Below are 18,074 nucleotides of genomic sequence, written 5' to 3'. Positions count from 1 at the left end.
TACACAAAGTTTCCTTATAGCACAAATATTTCTAGTAAAAATGGACGGGATCGGTTAAAGACCACGGCAACTTAGATATAAAACAAGTTCAAAAGGGTCGTAGACTAGAATAATAAGCTATAACTTAGCAAAAAATAGTTCTGAATCAATGATATTTCACTTATCAAGTTTTATTGTAAGAGGAAATGGGATAAATTTTTTTTAAACGGGCGGTGCCACGTGTTATGTAGAAAAGTAATTTATCTGAAATTAAATGTACAATTGAAGGTCACGCTGAGTATATAATGTTCGGTTACACCCGAACTTAGACACCTTTACTTGTTTTATATTCTAGATTTATTGGAATATGTTCCCACTATTTTTCTAACTTTATGTATAAATATTTTAGTTGATGCCAATTTTGCTAGTTCTGTCAACCTCCTCATTACTTTTGCTGGATCACCGTACATTGCAAATCAAATATCGAGTGCCTGCAGCCGAAATTTATCGCATGTCTTTAAGTCCATATTTGGACGATTTTGCTGTATTTCATGTCAAAGCGGTGTGTAAATAATATACATATATACAAATATTTAAGTTTAACATAAATTTTTCTGTTCATAGTCTGAATTTGGACGTAAAAAAGGTGATTTTGTATTTCAAACTGGGCATGTTATTGAAATTGTTACCAAAATGTTTCTTGTTATACAAAATGCTACGGGGAAACCGCCAGAAATACATATTAGTACCGAGTATGTGGAACTAAAGTCGAAATCTTTTGTAATCGCATTGCCAAAATAAAACCAACGAATATATTTGTACAACTCGTTTGCAAAAGATTGCGACTTAATATATTATATTAAGGTAATAAAGGGAAATATATACTAATAATTTGTATTTCTTTTCAGATTTGAAGCAAATTTTGGCCAACAAACAATTATATTCTCATTTAAATATAGCGGTATGTCCGAACTGGGATATACTCATCCGAAAGTTATACGCAAAGCGAATCGTATGGAGATTACTGTGTAATCATAAATATGTATTGGTTTAATTTTTAAGGTCAGTGTTGTCAAAGTTTCACACAATGTGATTTGAAACTGTGGTAGATTAGTAGATTACCAAAGTGTTTCAGCCAAGATGTTAGTTATTATTAATATATATATACTATAGACTCTCTTTAATCGCTGACAATCAGCTAGACCAATTATAAAAATAAAATTTAAATAAACAAACAAATTAGGAACAAAATTTAGCTGTTATAAAATTTAAGTAAATGTTTTAAATTGAGGGGAATTTCAATGGAATGTTGTTACACAAAATATTATAATTTTATCTGTGCATAAAAATTACAACTAAATAAAAAAAGTAATAGAAATTTCAAATACCTTATATTTAAAAAATATATATAAATCTACGTTATTTTTATGAATTTGGGGATTATAATCTTCCAATTTTGCGTCGTGCTCCTTTTAATTTTTCCTACAAATGGCGGAACGGTACCTACATGTCTTACGCCGACTCCGAACGGCATCTGCAAGGCATATTATTTTTCACTGAGAAGCTCTTCATGACAGAAATACACTCGGGGTGCTTGCCAAATCACTGCCCAAGGGCGACCCCGCTTAGAGAAACTTTCTTCTAAGTGAAAAAACTTGCTTCTAAAATTTTGATGTTGCTTTGCCCGGTGCGTGAACCCAGGATCTTCGGCGTGGTAGGCAGAGAACGCTACCATTACACCACGGATGTACCTTACTTTACTACATCTTCTGCCACTTAATACCAAAACTTTTAACTTTTTCATTATATGCAAAAGGTGCATTTTTGTAATGTTGCTTGTGCAGGTTTAATACGCTCGTATTTAAAATTACATCCCAATAGCCGTTATTCTGTACACGTGTTTTCTATCTCCCTTTTGATAATATTACACTTTGATTCTCATTGTACTCCTTGCCTTTTTAGCTACCAAGTACAGCTTTCGTGAATTGCGGATGATGAGCTATAGAGGATGCATGAAACATAAATTTTCCCATACCAGGCTTAGCTGATTTTCTTTAACTGTAATACCGTATTTTGTTGTATCTTATGGAAGCAAACTTAAATCTCTCATACACACATTTACGTTTCCATTGTAGGTCTTTAATCTCTCAATACAGATCAATGTGGTTTTTTGTTAAAAACTCCAAAATTTTTACGTGTTTTTTTTTTCATCAATTTTTTTTCACATACCTACATATACTTATTTTAAATGAACAAATTTGTTATTGTTTTATTTTAATATTAGGGAAAGGTTTTGCGTTAAACCTTTAGTTTAGTTATTAATCTACTAAAATAATAGACTTCCCATTAAATCATTTATTAATCTAATGTTATAAAAAGCTGAAGTTTTTCACATAAATATGGGTATTCTCTCTGTCAGGAGGCTATTGAAAACGTAGAAGATTTTTCATTTCGTGCTTGTCGAAACTAGTAGACTTCGAAAAAGCGTCCGATATAATAGGAGTCCACATCATCCTAGAGAAACTCCATCTCACTCCAGTGGGTAGCTGGTCCCAAGATTTTTTAAATCATTCCTCGGATTTTTTAAAATCATTCCTCGAAAACAGAAAATCCAAGTCAAAGTTAACGGTATTTACTCCAAGCTATATAACTTTGCCGGCCGGAATTCCCCAAGGCCTACTGCTCTCAGTAGTGCTCTTTTCAATCACGTTTAATGAAATAAGTAACATAATACAGAAGCATACAAATAATAACCACTGCATCTATGCGGACGACTTAGTGAGATTATGCAATAAGCAATAGCTAATCGAATGAAACTCTACGGAACGTATTAAAAGAAATTGAACTGTATACATTAAGGGCAGGTGCGAAAATCTCCTCGGTAAAAACAAAAAACTACTGCAACGAATTTTGGGAAATTCCGCTTATTTGAAACCTTCTGCTAACGTTCCAATCGCTAAACTGTTGAATAAATCACTCCAATATTCTGTATTGCGAAATTTATTAGACTACTTTGGGAGTAGTACAATTATACTTCACTTCGCAACTGATAGCGTGTTTAAATCAAACTGATTAGTTATTCCTCAGCTTGCGCTGCTTTTATACTCTCTCTTGCCTTGTCTGCATATTTCTCCAAATGTCTAGACGTTTCACCTTCTAGAATCTCCTGCTTGGTTAACAGCTATATGCGTGTGAATGTGTGAGAACCAACTTCGGCTGATGACTACATGTGTGTGCGTGAGTTATTCTTCGTCGCCTTGTACGTGTGTAAATGGATTAACTTCATGTGTTCATGTACACAAGAGTGGCAACTTGCTTTATTATTGTTGTGCCTTTACAGTACAGCTTAGTGATGCTAAAATTCGCCACAATACATTTGCAAAAAACATAAATGCGTTTCTCACTTAACCGAATTGAGTCAACAAATCAACCAAAATGTATATGAACTACGAATACTAGGTCTCACACAACACCACAACACCTTTTAAAGTTAAAGAAAGATCTACTCCCTAGACTAGATTTGATATCGTATCTGTCCTACAAAGAATACGTTCAATAAACACCCTCGTACACAACACGAAGACCATAATTCTGAGCAATAGACCACGGGCTGTACATATACGGCTCTGCTCCAAAAAAACTCTAAGCATTTTAAAAACCACGTACCACAAAGAAATTCGAGCCAGCTTGTTCGCTTTTCGTACCCCAATGATAAATAACCTCTTTAACTGAATTCGGTTTGCCTACGCTAGAAGAACGTTTTCAGATCGACAACAGTAATCTTATTCCGAAAATTCTATTTTTAAGCATTTCAATAATCAGCGAAGGCATAAAAAGACTAACATCGTGCAAGACAAGTGTTGCCTTCATCATTAAAACCGAAACAGGCGATTATATCAGCATAAAACCAATGCTTCCTTTTTCCTCAGTCTTCGCGGCAGAGGCAGCAGCAATACATGAAGCCATCGTTTTTTCACTTGAAAGAAAGACCAAAATCGTGATATGTTCCGAAAGTCTGTCTGTTCTTCAAGCAACCAGAAGTCTTACCAGCAACAATTGGGAAACTGTCAATGAAATAAGAGATAAAAAAATAAGAAAATACTAAAGGTTCTATGGGTCCCGGGACATGCAAAAATCAATGGAAACAAACACACCGACGAACCAGCCAAATGTGCATGCAATGCATCAATAACACGCTTCGCAATAGTCCAAATGCCTCATAATAATTATTTAATGGATAAACAACGGTTATCACGAGCAAACCATAAACATGATTATTTCTCCCTAGCCATCACAGAAGAAGCCCCCACTATACCCAGCAGACACACATGGTTTCAAAACTAGAACTTTCACGTCTTTGCCTCGCACACCACTCAAACCCTCCAATATATTAAAAAAAAGAAAGTCAACCAATTTGCACCAGCTGCAACACATACCTCACCTTGGAATACATCCTTAACAAATGTCAAAAACATTACAACACAAAAATGACAATATTCAACACAGGCAACCTCGTCAACATCCTAATACTGTTTTCACACAGAAACTTAATGATCTCATTTCACCTGCTAATGAAATCGTAAATTTTTTGCTTTCACACAGAAGTAACTGATCGATTAGTGTGAAGGGTGAGACAGACAATCATGGCGGAACGATACAAGGTGGGAACATGGTGACATACCTACAAACAAAAAAAATTCCATTTACTTGTAAATTCGATGGACAAATGTCAAAATCATACTGCGCCGGTAGTTGATGTATCAAATCAAATAAAAAAGGTTATAATCAGCTGTTCGATGCGGCCACCTTGTATCGTTCCGCCATGCAGACAATGACATTTGCTTTGAAAACTAAGAAGCGGAAACGGAAGCGGAACGCTGCCAACAGAGTTGCATTGTGCTTTTGACTTCATTAGGCATTCGATTAGCTACTAATGAAATAATAATAGATTCGAATTTTGTAGGGAAGATTGAGCTCAATAAGCGTCTTAATTTAGAAAACTGCCTTTATTATTCAATAAGCCGTATGTGTGAAAACAGTATAACTATCCCTAACCAAAACAAATATTTAACAAATCGCTAAATTCATCAAAGATATAGAAATTTTTATCTAAATAAACAACATAACCTTAAACTATTATCAATAATAATGTTCAATGTTTTAATGTGTCGGATGGAAACTCTCATAATAAATTTTAATTAATTTTGGCGCATATTAGTAGTTTCGACACGGCACTATGCTGTTAGCAAATATATTGTGGCGAATGTTGACATCATTAGGCTGTTAGTAAATAATCACGCAACAATAAAAACATGAAGCAGCCACTGGTATATACATGTACACATTAAAGCTAGCAACACTTATGTACAAGGCAACGAAGAGATCTCACACACACACATGTGGCCATCAGCCGAAGTAGTTGCTCACACATACACACGCACATGACTATGAGAAACTCATAAACTACAAATCTGCATGTACCAAGCAGGAGATTCTAGAAGATGAAACGTCTAGACCTTTGGAGAAATATGCAGACGAGGCAACAGAGAGTATAAAAGCAGCGCAAGTTGAGGACTCAGTAATCAGTTTGATTTAAACACGCTATCAGTTGCGAAGTGAAGTATAATTCTGAAGTATAGTTGTACTACTCCCAAAGTAGTCTTATAAAGACCATTTTGTAATACAGAATATTGGAGTGATTTATTCAACAGTTTAGCGATTCGAACGTTAGCAGAAGGTTTCAAATAAGCGGAATTTCCCCAGAATTCGTTACAATATGCTGCACAACAGGCAAAACAAGCAGAGAATATTTCACACACATGTACATAGTGTACATAAACTACAGCTATACATTTATGTAGCCAAAGCCAATATGAGATACAGAAACCAGTAACAAATAAGCAACAATTTGGTCGTGTTGAATTAACGATAAAGACACTTTCCGAAGGTTTTAGGTGGTATCGATTTTGATGGTCCTTTGTCGGGTATAGATCCAGTAAAGCGCCAAATACACGACACGAACATTTCCGCGAACATTCCGCAATCTTGTTCGCAGCTTTGGCCATACACCATACGAACTTTTGGCCGAACATTAGTTCTCTTTCAGACAGCGATGAATACGGACAACAATTGTGCTGCAGCAATATTGCTCGCTGTGGCAATTAAGCGTAAAAAAAGAGAAAAGATCGCAAAAAAAGAATTTGGTGCAAAGAATGGTTTAAAAAACGAGCAGTTCTTGGACAAAGTGAGCTTATTAAAGCAATGGAATTTACGTCACAAAATGATTTTAAAAATTACGTTCGTATGAGCAAGGCAACATTTGACCAACTTTTACAAAAAATTTTGCCACTCATAACGAAACGGGATACAATAATGAGAGAAGAGATTCCCCCTCATCACCGCCTTGCTTTAACTTTTTTTCGATTAAAGTCGCATAATCATTATTCTTTTTAATTCTATTACAATAATCTTTGCTTTTTACTTGCCACAATGATGGCAATGATTTATACATTTCAATAAATTCACTCAGAAATTTTTTATTGTCCATTTTACTTTTCCGCGCACGTCTGTTCCGTTCAGAAATTACTACGATTGTGAGCTATTTCGCCATACACGCACGAACAGTTCGCGCAAATGTTCGCCAAAAATTAAAATATTTTGATTTTTGGCGAACTGGCAAACACCACCATACACGACAGAAAAGGTCGCAGAAACATGACATAACGGGAATGTTCGCGGAAATGTTCGTGTCGTGTATTTGGCGCTTAATTTGCGGTAACAAAGCACTATTAAGGTACTTGCCCGACTGTTTAGGCCACCAGCTTAAATATTACGAACCACCCTAACGCGCGCACTAGTTTATCTTATTATTTACCGGTAACGGCCAACACCTGCTGAGCGCTAACTTCGAAGGGGAAAAACTCAACGAAAGTTGGCTATCGGCAGGAGCAGCAGATTTTTTCGTGATTACACTCTTTCACTTCTTTTTTTGTACGTTCAATAGCCAGCAGCTACCCCCAGGTGAGTTATCCACAGTCATCCCGGGAACAATTAACTTGACTACATTAAACCTTCTAGGCCGTCCCGTCCCCACCTCCTAGTTTCATGAGCAACTATTCGAGACGGCTGTTTGTCAAAAGTCTAGATCCCGGGAGAAATAGGTGAACTAGGACAACTTAGGGTATAAAAGCCGCGCAGTTCAAGCGATGGGTAAACAGTTTGATTTTAAACGTTGTAAGAGAAGTACTAAAAGAGAAGTAGTTTAATTGTGAAGTACTACTGCGATAGTGGTGTTGTAAATAAAGAACATTGTGTTATACTGAATATGTGAGTTATTTATTCGAAAGTTCAGCGGTTCGAACGATAAATGAAGGTGGAGAACTATCGAGAATTTTTGAAATTCGTTATATTATAATTGTATTACTTCTTATAAAAATGTATAATTAAACTTTAGCCCCTTAGTACTATTACATACATGTACAAAAATATCTATTATCATTTACTACTATCCTTCCCAAGCCAAAATTTACATATAACTTTTTCTGCCTTCATCAACAAACACTACACCACCGCGTAAACGTTTAGCTGGCGATGCGCGCTCAGCTGCAAATTTTATAACATCGTCCTCACTTAAAATAGCATTTGCTTGTTTAACAACGTATGCCATTGGTAGCTCACCCGCCTCTTCATCTGGTTTACCAACAACAGCAGCATCTTTAATTTTAGTATTTGTTAATAGCAAAGATTCAATTTCTGCTGGTGGTACTTGAAAGCCTTTATACTTAATAAGCTCTTTTAGGCGATCAACAATGAAAAATTCAAAATCATCATCATAATAGCCAATATCGCCGGTATGTAGCCAACCATCCTGTATTACTGTTTGTGTGGATTTATGATCACCAATATAGCCTGTCATAATACAATCACCTTTAAAGCATAATTCACCACGTTGATTGGCACCCAGACTTACCAGTTTCTGGATCAATAACTTTAGCATAGACACTTAATTTGAGTACACCCACACTACCCGGTTTGCATGCTGCATCATTTTGCACTAAAAGACTGAGAAAAGAAAAGAGTGGATTCGCTCAAACCGTAACCTTGTCGTATGATGGGAACGCCAATGCTGTTGACAATAAATTAAATTTATTTTAGCTTTTATATTTTTGTACATTAAGTTCAATATTGAAGTCATACCGTTCTTTAATTTGATCCTCAGTCTCTTTGCTTAATGGTGCTGCACCGCAAAGTAAAATCATCAATGATGATAAGTCATATTTATCTACAAGTGGATGTTTAGCTAAAAATACCATCAGTGGTGGTACCATGAATGCCATCATTACGCGATATTTCTACATTTTGTATTGAAATAAATATTGTTAAGTTGTTGAGGGAAATAAAATACAAAGTAATGCAAATTGCAAATGGTTCATTAAACTGTTGCCCTCATATAAAGGTAAAATTTAAGTTTCCCTTTTTTATCAGTAAGCCTCCTCCAAAGTATAGATATTGGCTTTCAAAATTCGACCGACCCCAATATATATTTTTTATAATTATTGTATTTAAGAATTTAAAAAAGGAAGGTCATGGGCCATGGTTCAACTATATTGTTGGCTCATCTGTACAAAAACAAAATATGTTAGTTCAGATTGTCAAAATATGCGTGTTGGTGTTGGTGCGAATGGTATGGAATGGAAACATAAAACTTAGCAGTTTTTGTATGTTGTAAGAAAATGTTGTCAATGTGTTGGTTTCCAGTTTGCCATCTCTTTTTGACAATCCCATCGACCATGCAATGAAATAAATAAAATCACCTGATGAGATGAGCCAACCATATAATTGAGCCATGGATGTGGGCGCAGTCTGCTTTCTTATATGAGTTGTATACCTTTTCTTTTTATTCGAAAGCTTATATAACAGGTATTTTAAAATATCAAAAAGCGGATATGTAGTTTTATCTAGCACTATTAAATTATCTGACCATACAAGACTATCAAAAATTAATTTTGAATTATAATGCGACACATATTTTCCCATGTTATTTAACTCGCTGAATCCGAATCGGCTATAAGAATTGAAGCCGGTCGTGTTTCGGCAATAATTTCGAAAAACGAAAAAATCAGTGACGATGGAGTTTTTTTTTTAGGTTAGAGCAGACCACGTAGGTCAATTTTGATAGCGGATCGTCAATTTGTCTCATTCGACGCCTTTGAAGGCTAATTTCAGAAAAAACTTCGATTTTCTGATAGTTCCATTAAAGTCTTGGCTTGGTTCCTCCAAGGTAGGGAACAAAAGGTCAGAGGAGAGAAAGCTGCATCAGAATTCAAATCCATTAAAGCAGGCATTTCTCAGGGGTCAGTTCTTGGTCCTCTATTATTTAGTATGTTTGTCAATGATGTGTTTTCCGAGTGTAAGTATGTTAATGTCCACACATATGCTGATGATATTCAGTTGTACCTTTCTAATTGTGTTGGCCTCGTTGAAGACTTATGCTTCAAAGTAAACTGTGATCTATCTGCTGTATTGTGTTGGGCTAAAAACAACGCTTTATGTCTTAACGCTACAAAATCGTACGTTATGCCGATATCCAAAAATGAAATCGAGCCTGAAAGTATTCCATCTTTAAAGATCGGCTAGCAAATTAACTTCTTTCGACCATGTTAATAAAGTAGTCAGTAATGTTTATGTAATACTGCGGACCTTACGCATATCAGCACCGTTCACACCACAGGAAACTCGTCGCAAGCTTGCAATGCAGCTAATTGTACCCTACTTTATATACTTTGAACTTGTGTATACCAAACTTGACTCCGAGTCCGCCAACAAGATCAATGTAACCTTCATAATGTTACCAGGTACGTGTATGGGGTAGGTCGATACGATCACATATCACCCTGGAGGGATAAAATTCTGGCATGCAACATCCTTAATTATTTGGCTGCCAGAAACTGCATGTTCGTGTTTAAACTGTTAGAATGTAAGGTTCCCAACTATCTTTATGACAAACTGCATTTTACCAGGTCTCAAAAAAACCGTAGATTGGTAGTTCCAATGTTCAAATACTTAACGTCTAGCAGATTGTTTTTTATTGGCGCTGTTAGACTTTGGAACTCAATTCCTGAATCAATTAAAGTAGGTCTGAATAATAACAACTTCAAAAGCACTATACTGAAATACTTCGCTAATGTTGATATTTCTTCAGGGACGGAAAATAATAATTTTTTTTCGGAGTCGAAAAAGTCCTGGTCAAAAAATTGTCCTAGGTGAAAATGTTTGAGTTCACAGGTATCCCTATAGTAATATCATGTCGAATCATGCATCCTTTTTATTTTTCGAACTTTTTCCATAAAAGTCCACATATAAAAGTAAAATCTGTATTTTTATTTTTTGAGTCCGATAGAACTAGTTAAACTCGGACTTTTAAAAATAAAAGTCCGGAAATAAAAGTTAAATCCGGAGTTTTATTTTTTAAGGCCAAAATAAAAGTTCCGCTTGATAACAAAGAAACGGCTGATCCGAATTAAAAAATTGTTTATTTCGGATAAACCGTTTCTTAGTTATACCTATATGACACTACTTTATTATACTCAGCTGAGCAGAGCTAACAGAGTATATTAACTTTGTTCGCATAACGGCAATCCGTAACGGCATAAACTAATCGAGATAGATATAGACTTCTATATATCAAAATGATCTGGGCGAAAAAAGAAATTCATTTAGCCATGTCCGTCCGTCCGTAAACACGATAACTTGAGTAAATTTTGAGGTACCTTGATGAAATTTGGCATGTGGGTTCCTGGGCGCACATCTTAGATCGCTATTTAAAATGAACGAAATCGGAATGCAACCACGCCCACTTTTGCGATATTGAAAATTTCGAAAAACAGAAAAAGTGCAATAATTCATTACCAAAGACGGATAAAGCGATGAAACTTGGTAGGTGGGTTGACCTTATGACGCAGAATAGAAAATTAGTAAAATTTTGGACAATGGGCGTGGCACCGCCCACTTTTAAAATAAGGTAATTTAATGGTTTTGCAAGCTGTAATTTGGCAGTCGTTGAAGATATCATGATGAAATTTGGCAGAAACGTTACTGCTATTACTATATGTGTGCTAAATAAAAATTAGCAAAATCGGATGGCGAATTTTTTTGAATCAAATTTTAACAAAAAATTTGATATCTTTACAGTATATAAGTAAATTATGTCAACATTCAACTCCAGTAATGATATGGTGCAACAAAAATAAAATAAAATTTCAAAATTGGCGTGGCTCCGCCCTTTTTCATTTAATTCGTCTAGAATACTTTTAATGCCATAAGTCGAACAAAAATTTACCAATCCTTAAATTTGGTAGGGGCATAGATTCTATGACGATAACTGTTTTATGTGAAAATGGGCGAAATAGGTTGAAGCCACGCCCATTTTTTATACACAGTCGACCGCCTGTTCTTCCGCTTGGCCGTTAACATGATAACTTGAGCAAAAATCGATATATCTTTACTAAACTTAGTTCACGTACTTATCTGAACTCACTTTATCTTGGTATAAAAAATGGCCGAAATCGGACTATAACCACGCCCACTTTTTCGATATCGAATATTACGAAAAATTAAAAAAAATGACATAATTCTATACCAAATATGAAAAAAGGGATGAAACATGGTAATTGGATTGGATTATTGACGCAAAATATAACTTTAGAAAAAACTTTGGAAAATGGGTGTGACACCTACCATATTAAGTAGAAGATAATGAAAAAGTTATGCAGGGCGAAATCAAAAGCCCTTGGAATCTTGGCAGAAATACTGTTCGTGGTATTACATATATAAATAAATTAGCGGTACCCAACAGATGGTGTTCTGGGTCACCCTGGTCCGCAGTTTGGTCGATATCTCGCGAACGCCTTCACATATACAACTAAGGGCCACTCCCTTTTAGAACTCTCATTAATACCTTTAATTTGATACCCATAATGTACAAACACATTCTAGAGTCACCTCTGGTCCACCTTTATGGTGATATCTCGAAAAGGCGTTCGTCCACCTATAGAACTAACGCCCACTACGTTTTAAATAATCATTAACACCTTTCATTTGATACCCATATCGTACAAAAACATTCTAGAATCACCCCTGGTCCACCTTTATGGCGATATCTCGAAAAGGCGTCCACCTATAGAACTAAGGCCCATGCCCTTTCAAAATACTCATTACCACCTTTCATTTGATACCCATATCGTACAAACAAATTCTAGAGTCACCTACGGTCCACCTTTATGGCGATATCTTGAAAAGGCGTCCACCTATAGAACTAAGGCCCACTCCCTTTTAAAATACTCATTAACACCTTTCATTTGATACCCATATCGTACAAACAAATTCTAGAGCCACCTCTGGTCCACCTTTATGGCGATATCTTGAAAAGGCGTCCACCTATAGAACTAAGGCCCACTCCCTTTTAAAATACTAATTAACACCTTTCATTTGATACCCATATCCTACAAAGAGATTCTAGAATCACCCCTGGTCCACCTTTATGGCGATATCTCGAAAAGGCGTCCACCTATAGAATTATGGCCCACTCCCTTTTAAAATACTCTTTAATACCTTCCATTTGATACCCATGTCATACAAACACATTCCAGGGTTACCCTAGGTTCATTTTCCTAAATGGTGATTTTCTCTTATTTTGTCTCCAAAGCTCTCAGCTGAGTATGTAATGTTCGGTTACACCCGAACTTAGCCTTCCATACTTGTTTTTGCTTGGATTCCAAGCTTAAAATACTGACGAAAGTCAAAATGCAAAAACAATTTCAAATGAGAGCAAGGGAGATCAATATTGCCCACAAAAGGAATAAGTTTGACTTTTATTGTTGACTTTTTTATTTCATTTTTCACCAAATTTTTCCACAATAAAACTATGAAAATATAACCGAAAAAATATTGCACTATTGTTTGGTTATTTTTTTTTCACAAGAACGTTGATTTTCGTTACATATTTGTGCACAAAATTTTCAAAATAAAAATTAAATTTTCATTTGTCAGAAAAAATTAAGAAAAACCTGCAGAATGCCAAAAAACCTATAGAAAAACAAACTGGCTCGTTTGTTTTTAATAAATTAGGTTCTATTTTTCTTGTATTTCGTTAGTTTATTGGAATATAGTTTATACACTCGAATCAGTACTGAAGCGGAGAGAAGGCGACAAAAAATTTAACAAAAAATACAGAAAAAATACAAGAGAATAAAGTAGTGTCATATAGGTATTATCAAGCGGGACTAGTTCTTTTGGATTCAAAAAATAAAAATCCGAAAATAATTTTTATCTTGATCCAAATATATGTATTTAAAGTCAAAAATTAATAGTTTTGCAAGGACTTATATTATAAAAGGAATAACAGTTTCAGCCCATAAACAAATGAGCTAAGATCCCGCATTCCGGAATTGTTGTCTTTGTAATAGAATTTAAAAAAAAAAGTTTGATGACGTAGCGCTTTTGAAGTTTTTCGATTTATTACATTTCTCTCATATTTCGCTACCAGTGTTCGGAGTATTTAAAACTGTTACCTGAGTAAACAACTACGGCGGAGTAAAAATAAAATTTTCGGAGTATATTTTTTCCTCTTTTTTGAAAGCGGACGAACAACCAACATCAAATTGATTTGGTGGCTTGTCAATCCCTTCGATTGTGTTTTTTCCATGTAATGTTTCTCAGCAAAAAAGTTATCTGCCTTATCAGATGCACATGGAGTCGGCCTAAAACGTGTAGGATGACCAAATAATGCTCCGGCATCCAACTTTGGCGAAGTGAGAATGGCAATATCACGGCTAAGAAATCACAAGGTGCCAAGTAATGAAAAAGTGGGGCTTGCAGTAAATGTGGACTAGACGAAGTACTTGCTGTTATCGTGGCCTTTGTAGGCACGTCACTGTTGACTGATATAAATTCGAGACTGTGAAGGGTTTCGTCTATTTGGGAAGCAGTATTAAAAGCAAAAACAATGTCAGCCTAGAAATCAAACGGAGAATAACTCTTGCCAACAAGTTCTTCTTTAAGCAATTGAAAAGTAAAGTCCTGTCTCGACGAACAAAATTCTCGCTCTACAAGTCACTCATCATAACTGTCCTGATCTATGGCTCGGAATCATGGAAGGTATCGAGAGAAGAATAGTCCTATTCGCCATGTCGACGGCGAGTACCGAAGGAGGTATAATGATGAGCTATATGAGCTTTTGCAGATATGACGATAGTGCAGCGAATAAAAACAGGAAGCTTCGCTAGCTAGGTCATGTTATGCGCATGGACGAATACGTTGCCAAGAAAGAAGGTTACCGCGGTTTGTAAACAGAGGAAAGAAAAGACCTTCACTGAGTTGGGAGAGACAGCTGGAGGAATATTTGACCTCGCTTGGTGATCCCAATTGGCGACTGTTATCGCTGGCCTCACTGACTCAACGTTCTTCATTTTTATATAAAACTTCAAAAAGTGCTGCATGTTGAATTTTAGCAGGATTTTCAGATTACCTTCGGACACATTTTTTGCTTACATTTTACTTCTTCAATTCTCATTCCGTGCGAAATAAAAAAATAACAAAAACTATAAGCAAAATGTGAACAAACATTTCTTAAGACACGAACAATGAATTCACTTCATTTCATCCAATCGTCACTTGAAAACAATCAGCTTTTCATACGTATGTATATAATGAAAACTTCAACCAAAAGATATTAGGTAGTAATACTATTTAGTTTTCAACTCGACCTAAATAAACCTTTAAGATAAAAAATTTAGTAGGAGGTAAGAGCGGAGCAAAAGTCTGAACACTGAGTCAGCAATAAAACATGTTGTCAAAAGCGTCACGTCACGCCAAGAAAATTTATTTCCCAGCCAACTTTGATTTTTTTGCTCTCTCATTTTTTAATGCGGGATCTTTTTATTGGTTCATGGTTTCAGCCCCTGTATTTCTTCTATATTTTGACTAATATACTCTTTCTAAAATAATCTTTCTGTCATCTAATTTCCTTGTTTCTCCTTTCATTGTTTTCTGTTCCTCCACTATTCATGTATTATTATCTTAATTTGTAATAGTTATAAGATTAATTTAAGTAAATTCATATATAAAACGCATACTTTTATGTCATTACGTAAATTTTCATTTTCTTTAAATTTTATATTGTGAACTTCCCATTTAACAAGGGCGGGGCCACGCCCATATAGTAATAGGAGAAACGTTCCTGCTAAATTTCATTATGATATCTTCAACGACTACCAAATTACAGCTTGCAAAACTTTTAAATTACCTTCTTTTAAAAGTGGGCGGTGCCACGCCCATTGTCTTAATTTTCTATTTTTCATCATAAGGTCAACGCACCTACCAAGTTTCATCGCTTTAGCCGTCTTCGGTAATGAATTATCGCACTTTTTCGGTTTTTCGAAATTTTCGATATCGAAAAAGTGAACGTGGTTATGGTCCGATTTCGTTCATTTTAAATAGCGATCTGAGATGGGTGCCCAGGAACCTACATACCAAATTTTATCAAGATACCTCAAAACTTACTCAAGTTATCGTGTTACGGACGGACATGGCTAAATGAATTTCTTTTTTCGCCCAGATCATTTTGATATATAGAAGTCTATATCTATCTCGATTAGTTTATGCCGTTACGGATTACCGTTATGCGAACAAAGTTAATATACTCTATGAGCTCTGCTCAGCTGAGTATAAAAAACGTATTGTGATACTTTTATGTACGAATCTGGCAACACTAACTTTATCTAAGTTAGAAAAATAATGCGAAAAGAGAAATGAATAATGCGTATATGATGCGCTCACCAACACAGCATAACCAGTGTTGCCAGGTTAGCCTTTTCGAGGCTAGATTTAGCCTTTTGTTTTTGCCTTTAGCCTCGAAATTTTGGGTTTAGCTTCGTGACTTTTTTCTAGCCTTTTTTACTCCGAATGTATTTTTAATAATTTCTAAAATAAAATAATTTCAATAGTTCCTGTGAACACCTAATACCTAATAATATGAGTTCTCTACAAAAGATTAATTCTTTTTCTGCTGAAAATTCGTTGAAAGTTTCAAAGCCAGATGTATTTTCTTACTTTGAAAAAGAGAAGTGTAGTTATTCTTCAAGTCAAATAGCATTAATAGAGCTGCAGTGGCGAAAACTTATAACTATACAATGAAAAATGTACACTCCACCATGAAATTTTGGTCGGAAGTCCGAGAACATAAAAATGCATTAAACGAACCTCCTTTTTAGAACTTGTCGAATTCATATTTAGTTTTTTAGTATTACCACTCAGTAACGCGGAGGTTGAAAGAATTTTTAGTGGCATAAAAATTCTGAAAACTAAATTAAGGAACAAACTAAAAATTAAAATGTGTAATGCGCTGCTTAATATTAGATGCTCGTTAAAACGCTTATCTAAATGTTGTAATGATTTTGAAATTACCGATGATCTCATATCTGTGGTAAATAGCCAAACTTTATACGCAGACCTAAGCTCTTCTGATTCTTCAGACGGGGAATATTTTATATAAATAATTAGTTTGTAATATTTTTTTTTTTTTGTATATACACATATGCAATCATTTAAAGTAATTCCATGTGCTAGTCAAGGAAAATGTGCCTGATATGTTTTGAAACAAGAAGTTATGTTTATAAGTTTTTATTTTCAAATGTTTAAACTAAAATATAAAAAAAAAATTTAATGAATTAACCAAAAAATGTCTGGCCTTTTTTTAGCTGCTTTTTTTTCTAAATTTAGCTTTTTCTAACCTTTTTTTTTTGCCAATCTAGCTTCTTTTTTTTCATCACCTGGCAACACTGAGCATAACCAAAAAATATGTGAGAGAAATAACAAAAACAAAGTTCACTCACCACACATTTGAAACATCACATGCGATTTTTTTTTTTTTTTTTTTTAATCACACTTTATCGCACATTTAATAATGCAAAGTTAATGTATGGAACACTAATCAACTAATTAATCACATTTGTTATAGTTCTAGTAATTTTTAATACACTTTAACCCCAAATTTCATTTTAATAAATGCTTAGAAAGTGCATTAACCTAATTTAAAAAAAAAATGTGTTTAATCGAGAAAAATGCTGGTTACACACGAAAAATTCGCTCACTAATATACATAAGTAGGTGATAGTATACATATTGATATGTATATACTGTGTGAATATTTAGGTATATATATTTTGTTTCACATTATTTTATGTATTTTTAGTTTTCAATGATTTTTAACATAAATTTTAGAAGCTAATGATTTAATAAATATTCTCTATCTATTTTTTTCTTTTGCACGGGGAATTCTAAATTCAATTTTATTAATTTTTCTCCTCAAAAAAAATCACTACATCATTACTGCTTCTTCTTCCTCATGAGAGAACAGGTATAGACACCAATATGTGTATATTTAGGTAGATAAATATATTTATTTTTTCACCTTTTTTTATAAATTCAAAACTATGGGATTTTCTTCTCTTTTTCTTCTATTTTAATATTTAAGAAAACAGAATTTACATATAAGTGGAAGATTTATAAGCAAAAGTGAGCTTTGATTTCCGAAAACTTTAGATTTTTTTGTCCTTTCAAAGCCAAGTAAGAACTTGGCAGCGAACTTCACTGTTTCATGTAGTTACTAGCGAATATGCCGCATCCGAAGTAAAGATGAGATGGGGAGGATGCTGCCATGTCTACGGCAACTCGTGCTCAGAAGATGCTGAATTCTTATGCGGGATTTCGGGAACCCTCTCTCTTTGCAAAAGTTTTATATATCATGATTACTTTCGTTGAACAAAATATCGCGGCTCTTCCGAATTATTTTATTTCGATTATCGCGAACATTTCGAAACGACTTCTAATTTTAACTTTCACTTTTTAAAAGAAACCACGTGAGTCACACTTTAGACTCAGAACTTTCACACGGTATCGAAGCTCGAATTAAAAATTATGAGATCTTCACTCTTTGAAAGATCAAACTGAAAAAGGCCGAACCACCACGTTCTTAAGCTTAGCTTACCGCAACTTGCGGAACTTTTTTGTTCTTGTTTAATCATCGCGAGTGGCGTGAT

At 34.8% G+C, this 18,074-nt stretch overlaps 2 protein-coding genes and 1 pseudogene across 6 annotated transcripts in view; 1 reads left to right on the top strand and 2 right to left on the bottom strand.

Moving 5' to 3' along the window:
* The window catches only part of Myo95E (Myosin 95E), a 65,743-nt gene extending 64,370 nt beyond the window's left edge, over positions 1-1,373 (top strand). For both annotated transcript variants that reach the window (XM_067761422.1, XM_067761421.1), the window contains 3 exons: positions 389-541; positions 604-731; positions 888-1,373. In XM_067761422.1, coding sequence (XP_067617523.1) covers positions 389-541; positions 604-731; positions 888-1,011 — 405 coding nt within the window. In that variant the 3' untranslated portion in view covers positions 1,012-1,373. The remainder of the gene's footprint in view (positions 1-388; positions 542-603; positions 732-887) is intronic.
* The window catches only part of Invadolysin (leishmanolysin-like peptidase, invadolysin), a 165,975-nt gene extending 147,979 nt beyond the window's left edge, over positions 1-17,996 (bottom strand). Inside the window, exons 1-2 of one of the 4 annotated variants that reach the window (XM_067761418.1) lie at positions 17,643-17,996; positions 16,869-17,061 (exon numbers count right to left, since the gene is read on the bottom strand). The gene's annotated coding sequence lies outside the window, so the exon portion shown is untranslated. Of the gene's footprint in view, positions 1-16,868; positions 17,062-17,446; positions 17,604-17,626 lie in introns of those variants that run through there. The other 3 variants (XM_067761417.1, XM_067761419.1, XM_067761420.1) reach the window with 3 other exon arrangements.
* Positions 5,719-18,074, bottom strand: part of LOC137240779 (luciferin 4-monooxygenase-like) — a 31,470-nt pseudogene continuing 19,114 nt past the window's right edge.

The sequence above is a fragment of the Eurosta solidaginis genome, chromosome 1, assembly GCF_040869045.1.
Source record: "Eurosta solidaginis isolate ZX-2024a chromosome 1, ASM4086904v1, whole genome shotgun sequence".
NCBI classification, from domain to species: Eukaryota; Metazoa; Arthropoda; class Insecta; order Diptera; family Tephritidae; genus Eurosta; species Eurosta solidaginis.
Note: the sequence above shows the minus strand (reverse complement) of the source record. Positions and strands in the feature narration are given on the sequence as shown.